The sequence below is a fragment of the Acipenser ruthenus genome, chromosome 18 (assembly GCF_902713425.1).
Source record: "Acipenser ruthenus chromosome 18, fAciRut3.2 maternal haplotype, whole genome shotgun sequence".
Lineage (NCBI taxonomy): Eukaryota > Metazoa > Chordata > Actinopteri > Acipenseriformes > Acipenseridae > Acipenser > Acipenser ruthenus.
Genome location: NC_081206.1, coordinates 8,176,964 through 8,195,156, shown reverse-complemented (window position 1 = coordinate 8,195,156; position 18,193 = coordinate 8,176,964). Strand labels below are relative to the sequence as shown.

Here is an 18,193-nt window from a genome sequence, read left to right as displayed (position 1 = left end):
AATGTTAGAAAAAAAAAATGGCCATAGTATAGTTAAAGCAATCGTGGACAAACTAACTCAAGATTTGTTAGTCAGGTTTTGTAAAACCAGTATATTACCATTAGGGTTTACTCTGCTACCTTGCAGGATGCCACTTGTGCTGCTTGGTAACCACAGCTTACCATGATCTTTTTTTTACCTTTACTTATATTTTCTTTAGACTAAAAAGAAAAATAACAAGCAATAGAAAGTTTTATTTTTACGACTTAGCACTTAGTCCGTCTTTTCAGTGAAACGCTCTTTCCCAACTCCCACCCTTGCCGTTGGCCAGCTTACAGATAATCATTACGGCTTTCTGCAAAGTAAACCAAATTAAATTAATTTACATATACAGTATAAAGGTATAGATAGGATAGCTGATTGCAAGCTACTAGGTACGCTATTTATCGAATTTGTTTCATCATCGCTAGCATATCGCTACTCCATACTTTGCATGTCCTAGGGTTTTTACACCTATGTCACTGATTGATAAGTAGCCTATGCAATAGCCTGGAATCAGCTGTCTTGTACATGTACAGGACACTGCCCAGTTTTTAAAAACGGGGACGTCTTAAAGGCTTCCACTGCTGGAATAGCAACCTGCTAGCAAAGCAACATGTTGGCAAATAAGCAGAAGCACATAACTGACTTGTTCATAGGACTTTAAAACGAGGAAAGACCATAGCGCTTATAATAGTTACATATAGAGAAACAGAGTCTACTTGGAATAGAGTCTCCCTCGCTGGTATAAAAATCTGATCCACTCTGAGGAGCGTTATCTCGTGTGCGTTATCTCGTGTGCCCTGTGGTTATCACTTCATTATTCCCTTGATCATAGCACTATTCAATCAAATTTCCTGACACAGGACAAACCCAAACACACCTGCTTTTAACTGAACACTCAAGAATGACACAGAAAGTGCATTGTTGAGAAGGTGTTTCTTTCTCAACAGTGGATTGGTGAATAGGGGAAGTGCAGAAACTGTCAGCAATTGTTTAGGTTGAGATAATGAATGATGTCATCAAGTATCATTACTTGATCTATTCTAAAGACTGGCATATTTAAAAATGCCATTGTTTAAATCCTTCCTATAGAGCCCCTTCGGGCTCTTGGGGCCTATTTTAACCTAAACACTGGCAGATCTAAATACACCTGTCCCTTTTAATTTATCAACTAGTTTAGAACTCTGACAATCTTACTTAAGGTAAGTCCTTAATTAGTGCTAATTGATATTTGTGAAACAAGCAAGTAATAAACTCTCCAGGCTTTTTCATTAAGGGACAATATATAATGGATCTTGGTCTTTGAGAAAAGAATCTTCTATGGGGTTCATCCTAAAAAGGGACATTTTAAAATAATCCTGCAACCGCTACAGTTATTAAATAGTAGCTGAAATCAGCAAACTTTACTGAAGTATATGTCATTAAAACAATAAATATCTAAAAAACAAATCTCAGTCCTGCTATCACTCGAAAACAAGCTGATACACCAATGAGTGGGCAGGTTAAACATTAACCTGTAAACCCCTCCACCTCTAAAGAGAACAGGCCTTGGAGTAGGCTGGGCCCTTTAGTCACAACTAGGACTTGGAGCTCACTGCAAAGGGACAACGTTGTGGTCAGTTCAGAGTTAGCCTCAGACAAGAGAGCACGAAGTGACCTGATAATGCGACTTTCGAAAGCACTGATAGACATGGACATGGCAGACTACAGCGAGGCTCTGGACCCTGCCTACACTACACTGGAGTTTGAAAACATGCAAGTCCTCGCGATGGGCAATGGTGAGTCTTTTACTGCGTGAACCTAATAATAGCTCTTATAAAACTGTAATACTTAAATACTATAACATGATTTACCATGCTTACTGGTGCTTTAAATGGCACTGCAGTCTTTATAGCCGCTTTTAAAAAAGACCAAATAATAAAAATGATGTGTGCAATTATTTAATGCTAATACTGCAGTCCCAAATCAGTTAACTTTGGTTAGGTAGGAGTGCCACCTTATATTGTATTGCCAATTTCTACAGCAGACCAAATGCACAGACATTGTATAGTGCTTCATACGTTTCTAATCGATTTGCTTGACATTTTAATTTCCATTTATTATATTGTTTTAATGTAAATTCTGTGAACAGTGCGATGATATGGAATCCCCTTCTCTGTCATTGCTGTCTAAACTGTGATATTCAGACCTTGATGCTGAAGTTATACGTTTTATAGATACCAAGTGCAATTATATTCTGGTTTCATGGCTCATCAGATCCCCTCACTAACACAGTAATTAATTAACCCAAATTCTCTCTGTTTACCTACGTGTCACATGCTCTTTTTATTTGACTTGGAAAACTCAGTCATGGCCTAGCCTTGTGAGAAAGCACTAGCCACTGTAACTACTGAAGCAGGACAGATAACAAGCCCTGCCTCTTTTTAATGCAATATTCAATTTCAATGGAACAAATTGCAAAGTGCCCAAAAGATGTCATGAATTTGGAACTGCTATCAATCTTGACAAATTAGCCATAAGTAATATGAATTAGAATGATGTTACGGTATTTGTATTAACAAGGACACTACTGTATTTGTGACAGTTCCCCCAGAAACAGCTGAGTTGCATTATGACGGTTTTAGTGGCGCTGTCAAAATCCACAATTGCAGACTCAAAGGTGTGCATTGTTACTGGGAGTCGTTGATATAAGAAGTAGGAACAGCTCTGAAACTAATCAACTGTTAATCCTTAGTCACACATCATTGAACACTTTTAATAACATGCTTATGGATGCTTGTGTGATCACAACTATCCTACCGTTGCATTTACAAACCTGTTTGCCAAGAAAGATACCCCAGTTTCATCTATACCAACACAGTGCATGGGATACCCCATTTTTAATGGGTTAATGTAGGAGATGTAGGGGGGTGTGGGGTGAATACAGGCGATTCAAATTTGTTTTAATAATATATATATATACATATATATATATATATATATATATATATATATATATATATATATATATATATATATATATATATATACACACATATACAGGTATATATATATAAACCTCAAGGTTTCTGTTGAAGAATGTTTTAAATGTATTTTGTATGGGGCTGGCGGGGGTTGTTGAACCAACAGGGCTTAGAATAATATATAACAGCAGATACTGTACATGTACCAACTTTTAAAAGCTGCAGTTAAAGGGGTGCTATGGTGCTGCTTTTCAGGTGTGGGTCCAGATGTGTAAAAGGGTTCAAGCGTTAAAACGATATTACATGAGAATGAATGTGAGTTAAATCATACATTAGGGACAGACTGGTCTGCTAGTGTGCATAGCACTCCTGCTGCTAATTGTACCATTGAGCAGCCCAGCCCAGATCACTCTTACATGACTGGCCTCACTGGAGAGTTTCACACAATGAGATCATATTTTTTTGTTTTGTTTTGTTTTTATTTAATGCAGTTTTGCCAAAATCAAACTGAATCAGACACAATATGAAGGTCTTCTTTAAATTATAATGGTTAAAAAGCCATAGAAATCCCAGTGTAATCGCTGTTATTGATATGATGTTCCACCTGAATTCAGTCTGTGGCATATTTCAGTTATCTAACAAAAAATCAATGCAGAATAATATCATTTCCTATGTAATTCTATTGGCATACATAATATTTTCAGATATTATTTTAAGGTGTTACATTGTTCTCAATAGTAGAGTCCAGGCCCTATAGTATTGTATAGAATGCATAGTAGACCCATAACTGAGCATATAACAGTAATACAACATATTATATCCTGTCTGCAATAAATGATCACTAAACATGGAAGGTTTTAGACTGAAACAATAAATACCTTAACTCACGTCCAATCAGAACTCTTATTTGGATAGATTTAAACCTAGAATCTCCACTGTTCCACTTTTTAACTAAGCAAACATATTGAAACTTAAAACTCTGGAATAAATGCCAGTGAACAGTGTTGCTGTCTGAGCCATTTGTTTATCCAAGCTGTACCATGTACTGTTATCACTGGATAGGAGGGTTTTGAATCATAATGAAAGTGAAAGGCAGACCAGATCCTACTGATTATCATACATTATGTACCAGCACATTTTAAATAGTGTAATAGACAGTGGATCAACTGGCAAAATGTTATCCTCCAATCAGACAGAGACACAAGCAGATTAACTGAATGCAAATAGACTGTTTTATTTCAAGTAGTGTACTCCTTGCTCATTTATCTTATCTTCATATTTGAGTAGAGTAGGAGAGGATACCTTTAGAAGATGATAAGGTCACTAATCTTCCTTTAAAACATGTTTATTTGGTTAGGGCAATGATTATTTTGTATAATGCTGCTCCAAAATAACAACAACGAACAATGCCAACAAAATTTCATACGAGTACCAGATATTCCCTGTATGAAAAATAAATGTGTCTAGGAATGTATAGTTTATGGAGCTGATATCTCTGTAAAATTTCAAACGTTATATTTTAAGATTTAAAATTCTACACATAAGAAAACCATGGATATGTGTAAAATAAATGTAAGAAAAATATTATAAATATTCCCTAGACTATATATTTTATATAGGTCATATATATAGCATGCTACAAAATGTCTGAAATATAATAAAATGCTCTATCAGTATATTTTTGCATGTTTATTTTCATTGCACATGGATTAACAACCTCTATTCTAAAGTGTTTCTAGTAATAACAATAATAGAAATCTCCTGTCATTTTTAGACTCCTCACCTGCCGAAAGTGCGAACATGAATGCCTCCAGTCACCTGAGTGCAGGAGCTCTGTGTGCGATATGTGGGGACAGAGCCACGGGGAAGCACTATGGAGCCTCTAGCTGTGACGGCTGCAAGGGCTTCTTCCGGAGGAGCGTCCGGAAAAACCACATGTACTCCTGCAGGTGAGACCCGCAGTGCTGGGGTGGGGAACCTGTCAATTCAAAGGTGTTTTCTTGAAGTATTAAGACTGGTGTCATCATATTGCACTCCCAAAGCCAGACTGCTCTGCACAGACCCTCAATTAGTACAAATTTTGGACTTACCTTACCTAAAGTAACATTAGCTAGTGCTATGGGGTCTGTGAAACCAACAATGGGCATGTAAATATAAGCATGGCATGAGTATCATTGTTCTTTGTGCAACCTGTGTTCATGTAAGCCCCACCTTCATGGTTATTAGACATGGCAGTCAATATTAAACCCATGCATAATCAAATCAAACACACTCTATTTGTATTCATGGGCCGTTCATGGTTCCTTTACCATCAGTGGTTGTCCGAACCATATCAACACGTTCCCGATACGGCCTTACAAATGTAAGTAGATTTTCAGATTCGCCAAGAAGAAAAGTCATTCAAATCGGAAAGCTAAAGGTCAGTGTAAACTTATACAGATGTGAATACAGCCAATTATACTGTAGAAGCATACTTGCCAACATTTGGAAACTGTTCAGAGGGACACCAGAGGGAGGGTGTAGCAGCTAACTCCAATCTTTCACATTCCAGTGGCTCCCACTTTATACTCAAAATCATACACATCAAATCATTCATCAGTAACCTGAGACCTGGTCATTTGAACACAATCACTGCAGTGCACGGGAGTCAGCAGCCACTAAAGAGAAAGAAATAAAAAAAAATAACAGTACGGGAGCGAGAGCGAACGCCCTAGAGCTGTGAAGAATATCGAGACTGTCGCGATCATCTAGGGGCTGTTGGCATGTATGTAGAAGGGATAAACATTTCAAAGGATGTTTGAAATGGTTCAATCTTCGTTGTTTTGACCATCACCTGATTTCCTTTTAAAATATGCCATGTTCTCTATAAACAACACCATGCTTCCATTTTTGACCATTACTATGTATTTCAAACAAGAGCATTATTTTAATAAAAAGTGCTGTCTGTTAAGCCATGTATTCAATACTGACATATGAACATGTTATTCATCCAACGCTCCAGTAACCACACATTGAAAATGTGTCTTGTTGTTGTTATAATATATTCTAAATGATTGTGAGGATCATTCTCATAGAAGCTGCTCTTCTGGCAGGTAATGTAAACATTTATATATGGAACGCTTCCTGGATTACAATTAAGTAAATGCATTGCCTTTAGGGCCTAACTCATCTGAGCAACACAGTACATGAGTGTTTTATAAGACTTTTTTTTTTTGTATTTTGAAATAATCAAATTATTCTGCAACTGTTTCACAAAAATAGTGAACAGTTCCTCATAAGTCTATAAAAAAATGTGTTATTGATGTGTTATGTTTGTGGAAGTAGAAGAAATATCAATTTTCTTTCTGTTCATTGTTCACTTGTACAGCCAGAGTGAAGAATACCTCATTTTTACTCGTCCGATATTTCAACTGCTCAGTAAAGTTAAAGCTGTTTTTAATGTGACTATTCCTTTGGTTGTGTTTCAGGTTTAACAGGCAGTGTATTGTGGATAAAGACAAGCGAAACCAGTGCCGCTACTGTAGGTTGAAGAAATGTTTTCGGGCAGGCATGAAAAAAGAAGGTACGACTCCTCTGATGTAAATACTTGCAGGACCTCTTCCTGGACTGTATTCATCTGCAGCCAACATGTTCTGCTTATCGTGAAATTATCTGTTTAATTCAGTTGAAAACATAATCACACTTTCTGTTTATTTGTTTTTCCTTTTAGTCTTAACTTAGATTCAGTTCCATAATAAACTATCTTAAGGGAAAGTGGAAAAGCCTATTTACTCCAGTTATAAGAGCTGCCCTCTCACCATTCTGTGAGTTCACTTTACCCCTGACCAGAACACCCCCCTGACAGTCCCGGGCCAAGCAGAGAAATGTCCTGTGCTGGAGTTAGAGGCCTGAGAGGCGAGTGAATTAGCCCTATGAGCCTCCAGGTATCTCAATACAGTTTTTAATAGAGTTACTTGGGTATTATTTCCAGTGACTCTGTGTGGAAGCCAGGTTGTGTCAGTTTAATGCTACTGGCAACTCTGATCGAGAGAGCCTGTTGATTGTGGAGCACCGTGCGTGTAAATTCCTCATCTGTCAGTACAATACTGCTACTAGATTAAAAAATTAAAAAAAAACTTTATTGCCACCAGGGATTACTGGTGAACTGCTGATAAGGTAAGATTACGTTAAAAACAAGGAGTATAGAAATGCAACTGGAAACATACCTGAGCTGTGTTGGAAGCCAAGTCCCAGTCTGTTAATGTTCAATAGAAACCGCATTGAGGTCTATGACTGGCTTTTGCTGAACAAACATTTCTAAAGCATCATTGCGTGATTAAACACGGCATCCTTACTGATAAAAACACCATAACCTTGGGAGGGTTTTTTTCTTTTTTTAAACAAGAGCTGACTGTAAGGTTTTCTATTGAGGGAGTTCATAGCGGGACTATTTATTAAAGTATTGTACTCCTATTCAAAGAAATCATTTGAAAGGATTGATTCATAGTTTTCCAGGGGGCATCCACTAATAAAACACCTATACATGTGTTATATAGGGGTTGACGATTATTAATACAAAGTTTATTAGAATAGCATGTTAGTAAAGCTTTTGTAAGGTAATTATAACACTGTTTTACTATAGCATGTTATTATTATTATTATTATTATTATTATTATTATTATTATTATTATTATTATTATTATTATTTGGCTAGTACATTTGCGGAGGAAAACATTATGAAATAAATCAGCTGATATAGGAATGGTTCTAACTTGGAATTGGCTAGTAGTTAACAAAAAACACATTTGTGTGATCAAAAGTTGTAATTCATTGTTCATTTTAATTTAATGAGTACTGCATGATTATTTTTGCCTGTATATTTTTCAGTGTGATAGAATATGGTTGAATATTTCCTCCCCAGCTGTTCAGAACGAAAGAGACCGAATCAGCACCAGAAGGTCGAGCTACGAGGACAGTAGCCTACCGTCCATTACAGCCCTGATCCAGGCAGAGGTGTTGTCAAGACAGGTAACTCACAGAAGAGATAGGCAAGCTGACTGCATCTGCAAGTTCAATAGACTCTGAAAATAACAAGTCTATTGGGCAACACTTTACATTGAGTCTCCAATTACAGTGTATTTACATAGTCGTTACACGTTAAATACATGTGTCTTTACACTTAATTACAATGTTATTATGCACATCTAAATATATGTAAGTTAACAACTGTATCAGAAAGGGTTAGGATTAGGGGGTTAGGGTTAGGTTTAAGGTTAGGTTTAGAGTTAGGGTTATGGTTATAGCATGCAAAAAATGTGCACATTAAGTACATTGTAACTATGCATAATAACATTGTAATTATGTGTAAATACACATATATGTACTTAGTAACTACTATGTAAATACACACTAATTAGAGACACTTAATGTATAGTGTTACCATTGATTGACCTACAAGAAATTGTTTCACTGTGGTTGAATCTGCAATGCTTTCCAAATGCAAATAAAACACTTGCAGCATGTGAGGCTTTAGACACTTAATAAGCTGCAGTCATTGTTATGTGTGTATCATCAGACTTCAATATGCATTTTACAATATAAATCATGTTATCAGCAGATCAGTAGTTTAGGGTTTAAATGATTATAACAGTGGCAGCAGCATGTAGATCTGCTACCACAAATAGGATTTCTAATAACAGTTTTTATATAAATTGAATCTCGGTGTTATTGTTTTTTATATACCTGTATCAAATATGATTTTCATGCATAATTGAAGTTTATACAGTGCTTGTATCGCGTTTCAGATTTCCTCTACATTGCCAATACTAAATGGAGATATCCGAACAAAGAAAATTGCCAGTATCATCGACGTGTGTGAGTCCATGAAACAGCAGCTCCTGGTCTTGGTAGAATGGGCCAAATACATTCCAGCATTCTGTGAACTAGCACTAGACGACCAGGTGAGCCACCTGGACTCCAGCTAATACAATGTGTTGTATTTTAATGTGTGCTTCTTCCAGTATTTCATCCTGAGCTTGCACATTCATATGCCAGTAGCATTCCATGTTTCCAAGATCATTTCAAATACATTTTCTTGTTTAAAAAATTGACACAGGTTTATAATAAATTCACATCACCAACCTATTAAGCTGGTTTGAAAAATAAAAAAGGTCCACAGATTCTGAACCATTAACATGCAGGAGACAGGGCTTGGTAATTCATTTCTAGGTCTTGAATTCATGAGAATGAAAGAGCCACAAACAAGGAAATAACATCCCAATTACAATGTGAGCTTACACTTGTTTTTCAGTTTTGCACCAATCCTCTAGTGTATAGCTAGGTACTGTCCCTTGTCATACTTTAGCGGAGTGGTGGAGCTGAGATTTGAAAAAAACACGGACACTTGACTTGCTGTGCTACAGAGAGACTATGGGGCAATTTTTTCAAAGAATTTCCTCCAGTCTTTAATTAACTCTGCCTTTTTGAAAGGACAGAAATCCCTGTTAATATTAAACGACTATAACCACTAACTAAGTAATGAAATGCAATGCCTCTGAAGCTGTTGGTTTCTCAGTCTTGAAACATTTACACGGAATTGTCTCGCCTCTAAAAAACAAGAGTTAATTAAAGACTAATATAAACACCCAGTATATGAATACACTGAGATGAAGTTTTGAAGGTACAGTAATGGATTTTAAATAGTGCCATATATTCTCCTGTTTTAGTATTCAAATAACTATAATGCTGATTCATACAGGTGGCTTTACTACGGGCACATGCTGGGGAGCACCTACTGCTTGGAGCAGCAAAGAGGTCTATGATGTACAAAGACATTTTACTATTAGGTAAGAAAATGTGATCCCAAAGGGATAGTTTTATCATTACTCTGGAACTAATGTTGGTGTAGGTGTAGATTTGCATGCTTTTAGCCCAGACATCATCTATATTGAATTTCTTTCAATATAGATTTCTTGTAGACTGCAACTTGGAAATCAACCACAGTATCACGGGTCTTTGTAGAATGGCTTTGTGGGTGGAGAAGATTAGGTGCTGATTCCGATTTTGTTTTTTCTTTTTTACCAAAGGAAATGACCACATTATTCCTCGTAACTGCCCGGAGTTAGAAGTGAACCGGGTTGCCGTGCGCATCCTGGATGAACTGGTGCTGCCATTTCAGGAGCTGCAGATGGACGATAATGAATACGCATGCTTGAAAGCGATTGTTTTCTTCGACCCAGGTATTGACTTACTGTAAAAACGCAAAACGAGGAATAAAGCAGTGCAGTTTATATATGTCTGCAAACTCAGGATTCTCATGTTGAGGTTCCGATTAATGTAGTAGCCCCTAGTTTAGCTCAAAGAACATGTAGTATAGTCTAAAGCTTCTTTTGGAATGAGCTGAGCGCTCTTCTTTATATTGTCTATCCCAGATTCCAAGGGTCTGAGTGACCTCAGTAAAATCAAGAGGATGCGCTACCAGGTTCAGGTGAGCCTGGAAGACTACATCAACGACAGGCAGTATGATTCGAGGGGCCGCTTCGGGGAGCTGCTCCTCCTCTTGCCCACCCTGCAGAGCATCACCTGGCAGATGATCGAGCAGATCCAGTTCGTCAAGCTCTTCGGGATGGCCAAGATAGACAACCTCCTGCAGGAGATGCTTCTAGGGGGTAAGCACACTCACAGCTCCACACCTGGGCACTGGAAAGATATGAATAGGTTCTGTGAGGGATTCCCATAGTCATTCTTCAACTTTTTAGTTTATTAACTGTTCACAGCCAGCTTAATAACAAGTTAGCAAATCATATTCATGGTAACATGTTTATGAAAAAAGGTATATATATAAAATGACTATTAACACACAATGAGCAACGTTTGGTGGTGTTAGTAAACTGTCTGTTACCGGTTACAAACTAGAATGCCCTTTCTTAACTTTAAGGACTATTTGAAGGTTTGCAGACATAATTTATAATCAAAATGGACTTTAAAACCATTCCTTAAAACACTCCTTAAAGTTTTGTGAATAAGGCCATATAACTATTAAGGACTGGTAAGTCAATTTTAATTGATAAAATCAAGCCTGCAGATCGTGAAACCTTTTAGAACTGTTATTAGTTCCTTCACATTTTTCAAAGCACTGTTTAACCTAAAAGAACCACTCAGTTTTATTCAAGGCTGAAGAGCTCAGTTCCAACCCAATAAATGTCCCATGAGTGCAGTATGTGATACCTGTTTCAATATATTATAGGGAGTGGTTCAGTACAATACAGAATGCAGTTAATGCCACTTCAAATAAAGTGTCACAGCAAAATAAAAGCAATCTCGAGGCTGCTCAAGTCTTAATTGTACACTGAATAGCACAGTGGCAAAGGTTATCTGTATAGCTGTTGTCAGAAGCCTTCTAAAAGGTTGATATGGTTCAGTTAATGAATAGGTAAATCAAAGGGTTCACTGGCCAGGGCATTGGCAGCAGTCATTTCAGCCTGATTCCAGCCAAGGCTCTCTCTCAGTGGTGTGGCCTTGGCCTCATTCTTAGCTAAGGTGACCATGTAACAATTAGCAGCTCCAGAGCCAGAAAATACTGGCTTACATAAAAAAAAAAAAATCCCCATTGTATGTTTTCTCATCATATTTTATAAAATATGCAAACAACACTTTCCTTATCTTGATTCTAATGTATATTAATACAATTGCTGACAGCTGAGTGCATGTACTTCCCTTATTCACTCATCATACATCAGTGTATTGTTTAGAATATGTTTTATGAGCCCCAGCTGGTATATGTGTTATATATTATTAAACCCTTAGATTACTTCCCAATTGGCTAATACATGGTCACATGACACACACACACAAAAAAAAACCACTCAGCAATTACTTCTAATGCTAACATACAATAAACAAAATGGTGGACCAGTCAAGCATTACAGATTTCTCTAGATGAATAATGTTCAATAAGAGTTTAATATTAAGACTTTAATAAAGCTGATATCTACCTACTGTCTGTCACTTTTTAAACCCTCAGGACATTGTTTTTCATTACAGGCCTCAATTCTAGTCAATATCAGTAAACACTATAATAAGGTGTGCATTTAATGGATTTGGATTTCCTTTTAAAATCACTGTTGCAGATACAGCATTCATCCACTGGGTGGCAATGTGTCCTATATAAAAAAAACATTATAAAAAGACAGAAGGTCACCCAGGTAAAATGTAACATCATTAAAAGAGACAGGAGGTGATTTTAAATCCATTACACAACTATGCATCACAGCATACTTGATTCATGTTCAGATGATTACAAGTGTTTTGTTTTCGGTTTGAAGGTTCTGCAAACGAAGCCCCTCACACACCCCACACTCTCCACCCCCACTTGGTCCAAGAACATCTCAGCAATATTGTCCTAGTACCCAACAACATGCCTAATCAGATTCACAATGGACAGATCTGTAAGTACAAAACAATGATAATTATTATTATTATTATTATTATTTATTTCTTAGCAGACGCCCTTATCCAGGGCGACTTACAATTGTTACAAGATAACACATTATTTTTACATACAATTACCCATTTATACAGTTGGGTTTTTACTGGAGCAATCTAGGTAAAGTACCTTGCTCAAGGGTACAACAGCAGTGTCCCCCACTGGGGATTGAACCCACAACCCTCCGGTCAAGAGTCCAGAGCCCTAACCACTACTCCACACTGCTGCCTTAATGGAACCACACACATCATTTAAGATTAAAAAAAAACCTCAAACTTCTAGAAGCAGGTGAACGTGAAAGTATTACACTTTGATAGCTCCAGTGTTGTACTGTTTGTGTCGTTAATATCAGTATTATTATTTTTGACTTTCACAGTATTAACATTCCTTCTCTTTTTCTTTGTCCAGCCACTCCCGAAACCCCACTACCTTCCCCTCCTGCAGGCTCCAGCTCAGAGCAGTACAAAATGGCACATGGGGTGATCACTACAGTAGCCAAGCAGCCAATATCTATCCAACAACCCATCGCAACCAAGCAAGAGGCGATGTAAGAGCCACAGGGGTGGAGGTGATGTAATAGTCATGGGGGTGGAGTTTGGAACCTCCAAGCAGAATGTGAAATGATTTAGGATTATCATTTTTTTTAAGTACAGCCAAGAAAGCTGTAGAAATAATAATTTATGGTATCTAAACCTATTGTACAGATGTTAGGAAAAAATATATATATATTTATCTGTTGTGACCACAAGATGGTAAGCTTGGACACAGAGGTTTAACAGACCGTTAAGAAAAGTAACTCAGCCTTTAACTTGAAAGACCCCCTGGCACACAGTGCCTTCTTTTCAGTCCTGGTGGTGAGAAGCTCAAAGAATGAATGTAGTTAGTTAGCCGTTTAAAATGGTTTGCCGTCTACTTTTTCTACAATGATATAATAAAACCCAACATGAAACAGCCTTGGAACATAATCCAAACAGCGACTTCTCTTCAAATCTGGAAATGAAAAGGAACCTTATTCACAAACATGTTTTTAAATGAAGCTTTACATACTGTATTGCAACCCTTGGCAGACCCGCAGCAGTGCAGGTCTGAAAACTCCATTCACAAAGACATGTTTTATTGATATCATATGACATGTTTTATTGATATCATATGACATGTTTTATTGATTTCATATTGATATTGATATTTTTATCAGCAGTCCTCCTGTTTGTTTGGTTTTTTTTTTATTGCATTTTACTGAAAATTCATGTTGTTGGTGCTTCAATTATATGATCAAATGATTAATTCTAACATTAGAGAAACAATGTTAAATAGTTTCCTATATTACTTTTTTTTTCTGGCTTCCATCTGATAACAATAGGCACAGTACAAAAATGACATACATACATACATACATACAGTACACACCTACATTCATTGTAACACTTCTAAATGCTATTATTTATTGTAAAATACACAGTTTGTGTAACAGAATACTGGTGCAACTTTTTGTAAATATTCCTTTGTTAAAACCTTCAGATGTAAACCAGGCTGTTACTTAAAAACTGTCTGTCAACCCTTATCCTTGAGTATATTCTAACAGTTGGGGAGGGGGTATGTTTTAACCAGTGTAAGTGATTTAAATCGACATTGCTTTCCTGTGCACATAAAACAACACTCACAGACAGGCTCTGTGACTCTGATTAGTCCATAGCTCCAATGGTCTATGTACTGCAGCCTCAATGCAAGTTAAAAACAATGTCACTTTTACAAATAAAAGAAAGAGGTCTTCATGCCCATCATGTACACTGTATTGCTAATATACTTTGCCCTGAAAAGGTTGTTTCATATTCTGAAATGGGGTTACAGCCTTTAGTTTTACCTGCTATCTTGGAAAGTGAGGCTTCTTTAATTTATTAAGTGCTTAATTTCCCAACCAAATCAATGTATAAATTATAATGACTGTTTCTAGTGATGCATCGAAAGCATAAAGCAGTAGGCACGGGAAATAATTCAGGAGATGTTCTTTTTTTCCCCTTTGTATTTAGAGTACTGTAGTTTCTGAAAAGTGTATTATAAATGTTTTATTAACAGAAAGTGCCTTAACAACCACGTGTATACTGGATACTGCCTTCAGGTAGAAATAATGGTGGTGTTCTAACTTCTTACTATGTCAAAAATTAAATAAATGCCAAAAGATTTTTTACACAGACTTTCTTGATTCTTCTTTCCATCCATTTCTGAGCCTGTTTCTGGTTTGATAGATTTGAAAGAAGGTACAGAAAATGAAATAATGTCATACATATTACCTGTTGTACACTTCTGTTTGTTAGATAGCTTTAGAGCTTTATGTTTTAAAATGATCTTATTCAGTTCATGCAACCCTGGCTCATTGGGTAAAGGAATGACTGCACGGTGTGCAGGGTGAGTCATATTGTCACTTAAAAATGTTGTAGTAAAAGCATAGAAAAGTGCAACACAGCAAAACGAAAGCATGATGAAGCATAGGCAAGCACTGCAAATCCCAGAGAGGTATGGTAAAGCATGCACATCTTGGTAAAGTGAGGTAAATGCATGGTATAACCAGCATAGGAAAATTGCTATATTATTACGGTGAAGCAGATAATTGATTAATAACAGTAAAGGATTGGAGAGAATTTCACCCTCCTGGTGAAGTGGCCCTAGTAAGCACACATAAGGGTAATTCTTTACCCTGGTATGATATCAGACTTAATAATATAATGAATATACATATCATGTGCAATTGTGAGCCATAGGTAGCCAGGTGCTATTTCCCCTGACCAGTGTATTATCAAGGACAAGACCATGAGCAGACCACATCAATGGTAACACAATGCACTGACATGGCAGCAGAACATGGTATTGCAATGGATTGCCTGCACTTGTAGGTTCAAACCATTGTGATATCATTGGTATGTCAATGTATGAAAATGTCACTAGTGTAGTCAAGCAAGAGGCATAGAGCAACCACATTGACATTGGTAAGGGCCAAACCCTTAGTAAAAACCTTAGAACCTCAGGAATAAAGAACAGTAGAACTAAACCCAGTCCATGCAAAGGGAGTGCACCAGATGAACAATACTGGAACAATAGTGAAACCAGCATCAGAGATCATGGGCACTGCTTACAAAATATCCGCTCTGCTAGAACCGAAATGATAGCAGAAACAAAACAAGCATGCCGATATTGTTTCAGAGGCTTCAGTCTGTTATCTTTGAAAGCAGTTTGTGCAACTTGTGTTTGCTCTGCAAATACTGGGCCTCCAGTAAGCATTCCATCAATAGCACAACACCCCATGAAAGAGAAAAGTTATAACAGTTCATATTTGATGCTACAGTATGTTTGAAATGGATGCCATGTTACAGTTGCACTTGCTGTATTGCATGGCACACTTACATTTCTGCATATATCTGGAAACCCACTTATTAAATTGTGATGAAACTTGGGATCAGCATTAGAATATGTTACTGGTACCAGATAGCAGGCTATATGGTGGCATTCCTCTGTCTGTATGTATGACAACATGTATCTTGAGAGTACAAGAAGTTATTCCACATGCTTCAAATCAGTCATTTCAATATACTTTACTGTGATACTAACTACTCATTTACTTACTTATTGACCCCTAGGTCTTAAATACCACTTACAACCCATTTCTCATGTGGTATTGCTTGCATGTACTAGGATAAAATTGAATTATGATGTGATTTTAGTTATTATTAAGTATAGCTGTGACACTGCCAATGTAACAGGCCCACTGTGTATTTTAATTCTTCCAAACATCAGGTTGATTGAAATGATTCTATTTATTTTCAAAAGGACAAATACACCTGTTAAAATAAACACACAAGTAGACATTTTATTTAAGGCAGTTTATTTGTCATTTTGTAACTTGAAAGGCTGTTTTTTTTTAATAAAATGCAGAAATTCAGCTCCATTTTGATGGTTCTGCAAGGGTTTCCTTTGGGATATACACAGATTTTACAATGGTTTCTCAATAGAGATATAGAAACTAATATCATAATAGATAATGTCATATCGAGAAAGAGTTTACATGAATCAGTTATAAAGGGTTCATTTGTATCAGTGCATCTCAATAAAATGAGTTTTCTTCCTGAAGAATGTAAAACTATTATTTTTTCATCTTACTGTATTGCTGTTCTAAATGAGACAGATTGTAGACTCCCATCATTCTTTTTACCAGGCCTACAGTACATGATTGAACTGGTCTGTTATCAAGAAGGGTCTGTAGTCTTCCATGCCCTCACCTTTGTGAGCACTCCTGTACAGATGCCAGAAGACCTTAAACAGTAGTAAAAGTAGATTTTAATCAAATGTTATGCGATAGTGTCACTATTGAATCATACCATGGGCTGAGACTCAGTGTTCGCCATAGAAACTGCACCCACGGAAAAAGGAATCATAAAAAAGGCAAATTGGACAACGTGGCATTGCTAAGTCATTCTCTCAGAGCAAGGGTGTATGATTACTTTAGAACTGATATAGTCTCAGTCATAAAATAATTAAAGCTTGCTTTAAGAAACAGTAGTTGCCAGTATTATGTAGGTTGTTGTTCTGTTGACATAGTTACACTATTCATTCCTCTTACAGTCAACCCTTTTAATATCACTCCTGTTACTGTCACTCTCCACTTAGTATCACACCACACTGAAATATACTGAGTATCAAGCGGGACAACCCACACTTGTAGTATCATCTTTACCTTTCTTTGAAAATGTGTAACAGTTTACAGTTCCTTTAGTTAAAGATGTTAACTGCAGGTTAGAATGGAGGTGGCTGGAATAGAGGAGAGAGATGCTCTAGAATAGTGAATTATTACCCCAACAATATGAATTTAATAGAATGTGTCTTATCCCAGCTGGGTATGTTGATCAAGTTTTGTGTGTTTTTTAAAAGCTACAATATAATTTTCAATGCCCAAGTGAAGGGAGGGTTCTTTAATAGGTGTTGTGTTTTCTACAAAGCAAATCAGTGACAGGGACAGCTATTAGCTGAGGTTTAAATTATTTACTAAAATAATGACTTTTGCAGTGCAGAAAAAAAAGAACATTCTTGAGAACGCCATGTACTGGCAGGGGTGCTGAGTCAGGAGAAACTGCTGTAAATGAATAATCAGTTAAAAGTTTTCATTGAAAAACAAACAAAAAAAAAACATCAGCAAAAACCAAATTCAATGTTCAGCTCCACCAGTATTAAAAAAAACTACTTAAATGGGAACAGCTTTATATAAATCTGACATCTACGAAAAGAACAGAGTTTTTAAACATGTTATATGAAAACAACCAATGAAATACAATCCAAATGATCGTGTGGAAGAGAAATGCATTGCAGTGTAATTCAAAAGTTGTTTATTTCTCATTTTGTAACTTGAACGTTTTTACTGTTTACCTTTTTAAAAAATAGTTTACCATTTGGAGTAAAGTTTTGAATATTAGCCCCAATATATTATTCTAGCAAGTAGCTTCTGTCCAAAACCAAAGGCATAGTATTCATTCAATTAATGTAGAAAAATCACTGGATTAAAAATATATCAACACATTGAGACATTTTATAAGCTGCTTCGGAGTGGCTTTGTGCATTGTAAATATTTCTAAATAGTATGTGTTTGTGTTAGGGCAGGGATTGGAGTTAAATCTGTGTCCTATTTTCTGTTTAATTCCCCTCAAACAGCCAGCTGTGTGAGAATGTGGCTGGACTGTGCCAGTCTAACCTGATTGGAGGGGA

General features: G+C 36.7%; 1 protein-coding gene across 4 annotated transcripts in view; it reads left to right on the top strand.

The window, feature by feature from the left end:
• LOC131698607 (hepatocyte nuclear factor 4-alpha-like) overlaps positions 1-14,633 on the top strand; it is a 34,694-nt gene extending 20,061 nt beyond the window's left edge. For 2 of the 4 annotated variants that reach the window (XM_058991124.1, XM_058991125.1), the window contains exons 2-10: positions 4,759-4,933; positions 6,452-6,546; positions 7,886-7,992; positions 8,769-8,924; positions 9,722-9,809; positions 10,050-10,202; positions 10,395-10,631; positions 12,288-12,410; positions 12,857-14,633. In XM_058991124.1, coding sequence (XP_058847107.1) covers positions 4,759-4,933; positions 6,452-6,546; positions 7,886-7,992; positions 8,769-8,924; positions 9,722-9,809; positions 10,050-10,202; positions 10,395-10,631; positions 12,288-12,410; positions 12,857-12,999 — 1,277 coding nt within the window. In that variant the 3' untranslated portion in view covers positions 13,000-14,633. Of the gene's footprint in view, positions 1-1,589; positions 1,800-4,758; positions 4,934-6,451; positions 6,547-7,885; positions 7,993-8,768; positions 8,925-9,721; positions 9,810-10,049; positions 10,203-10,394; positions 10,632-12,287; positions 12,411-12,856 lie in introns of those variants that run through there. The other 2 variants (XM_058991122.1, XM_058991126.1) reach the window with 2 other exon arrangements.
• The last annotated feature ends 3,560 nt before the right edge of the window (positions 14,634-18,193 follow it).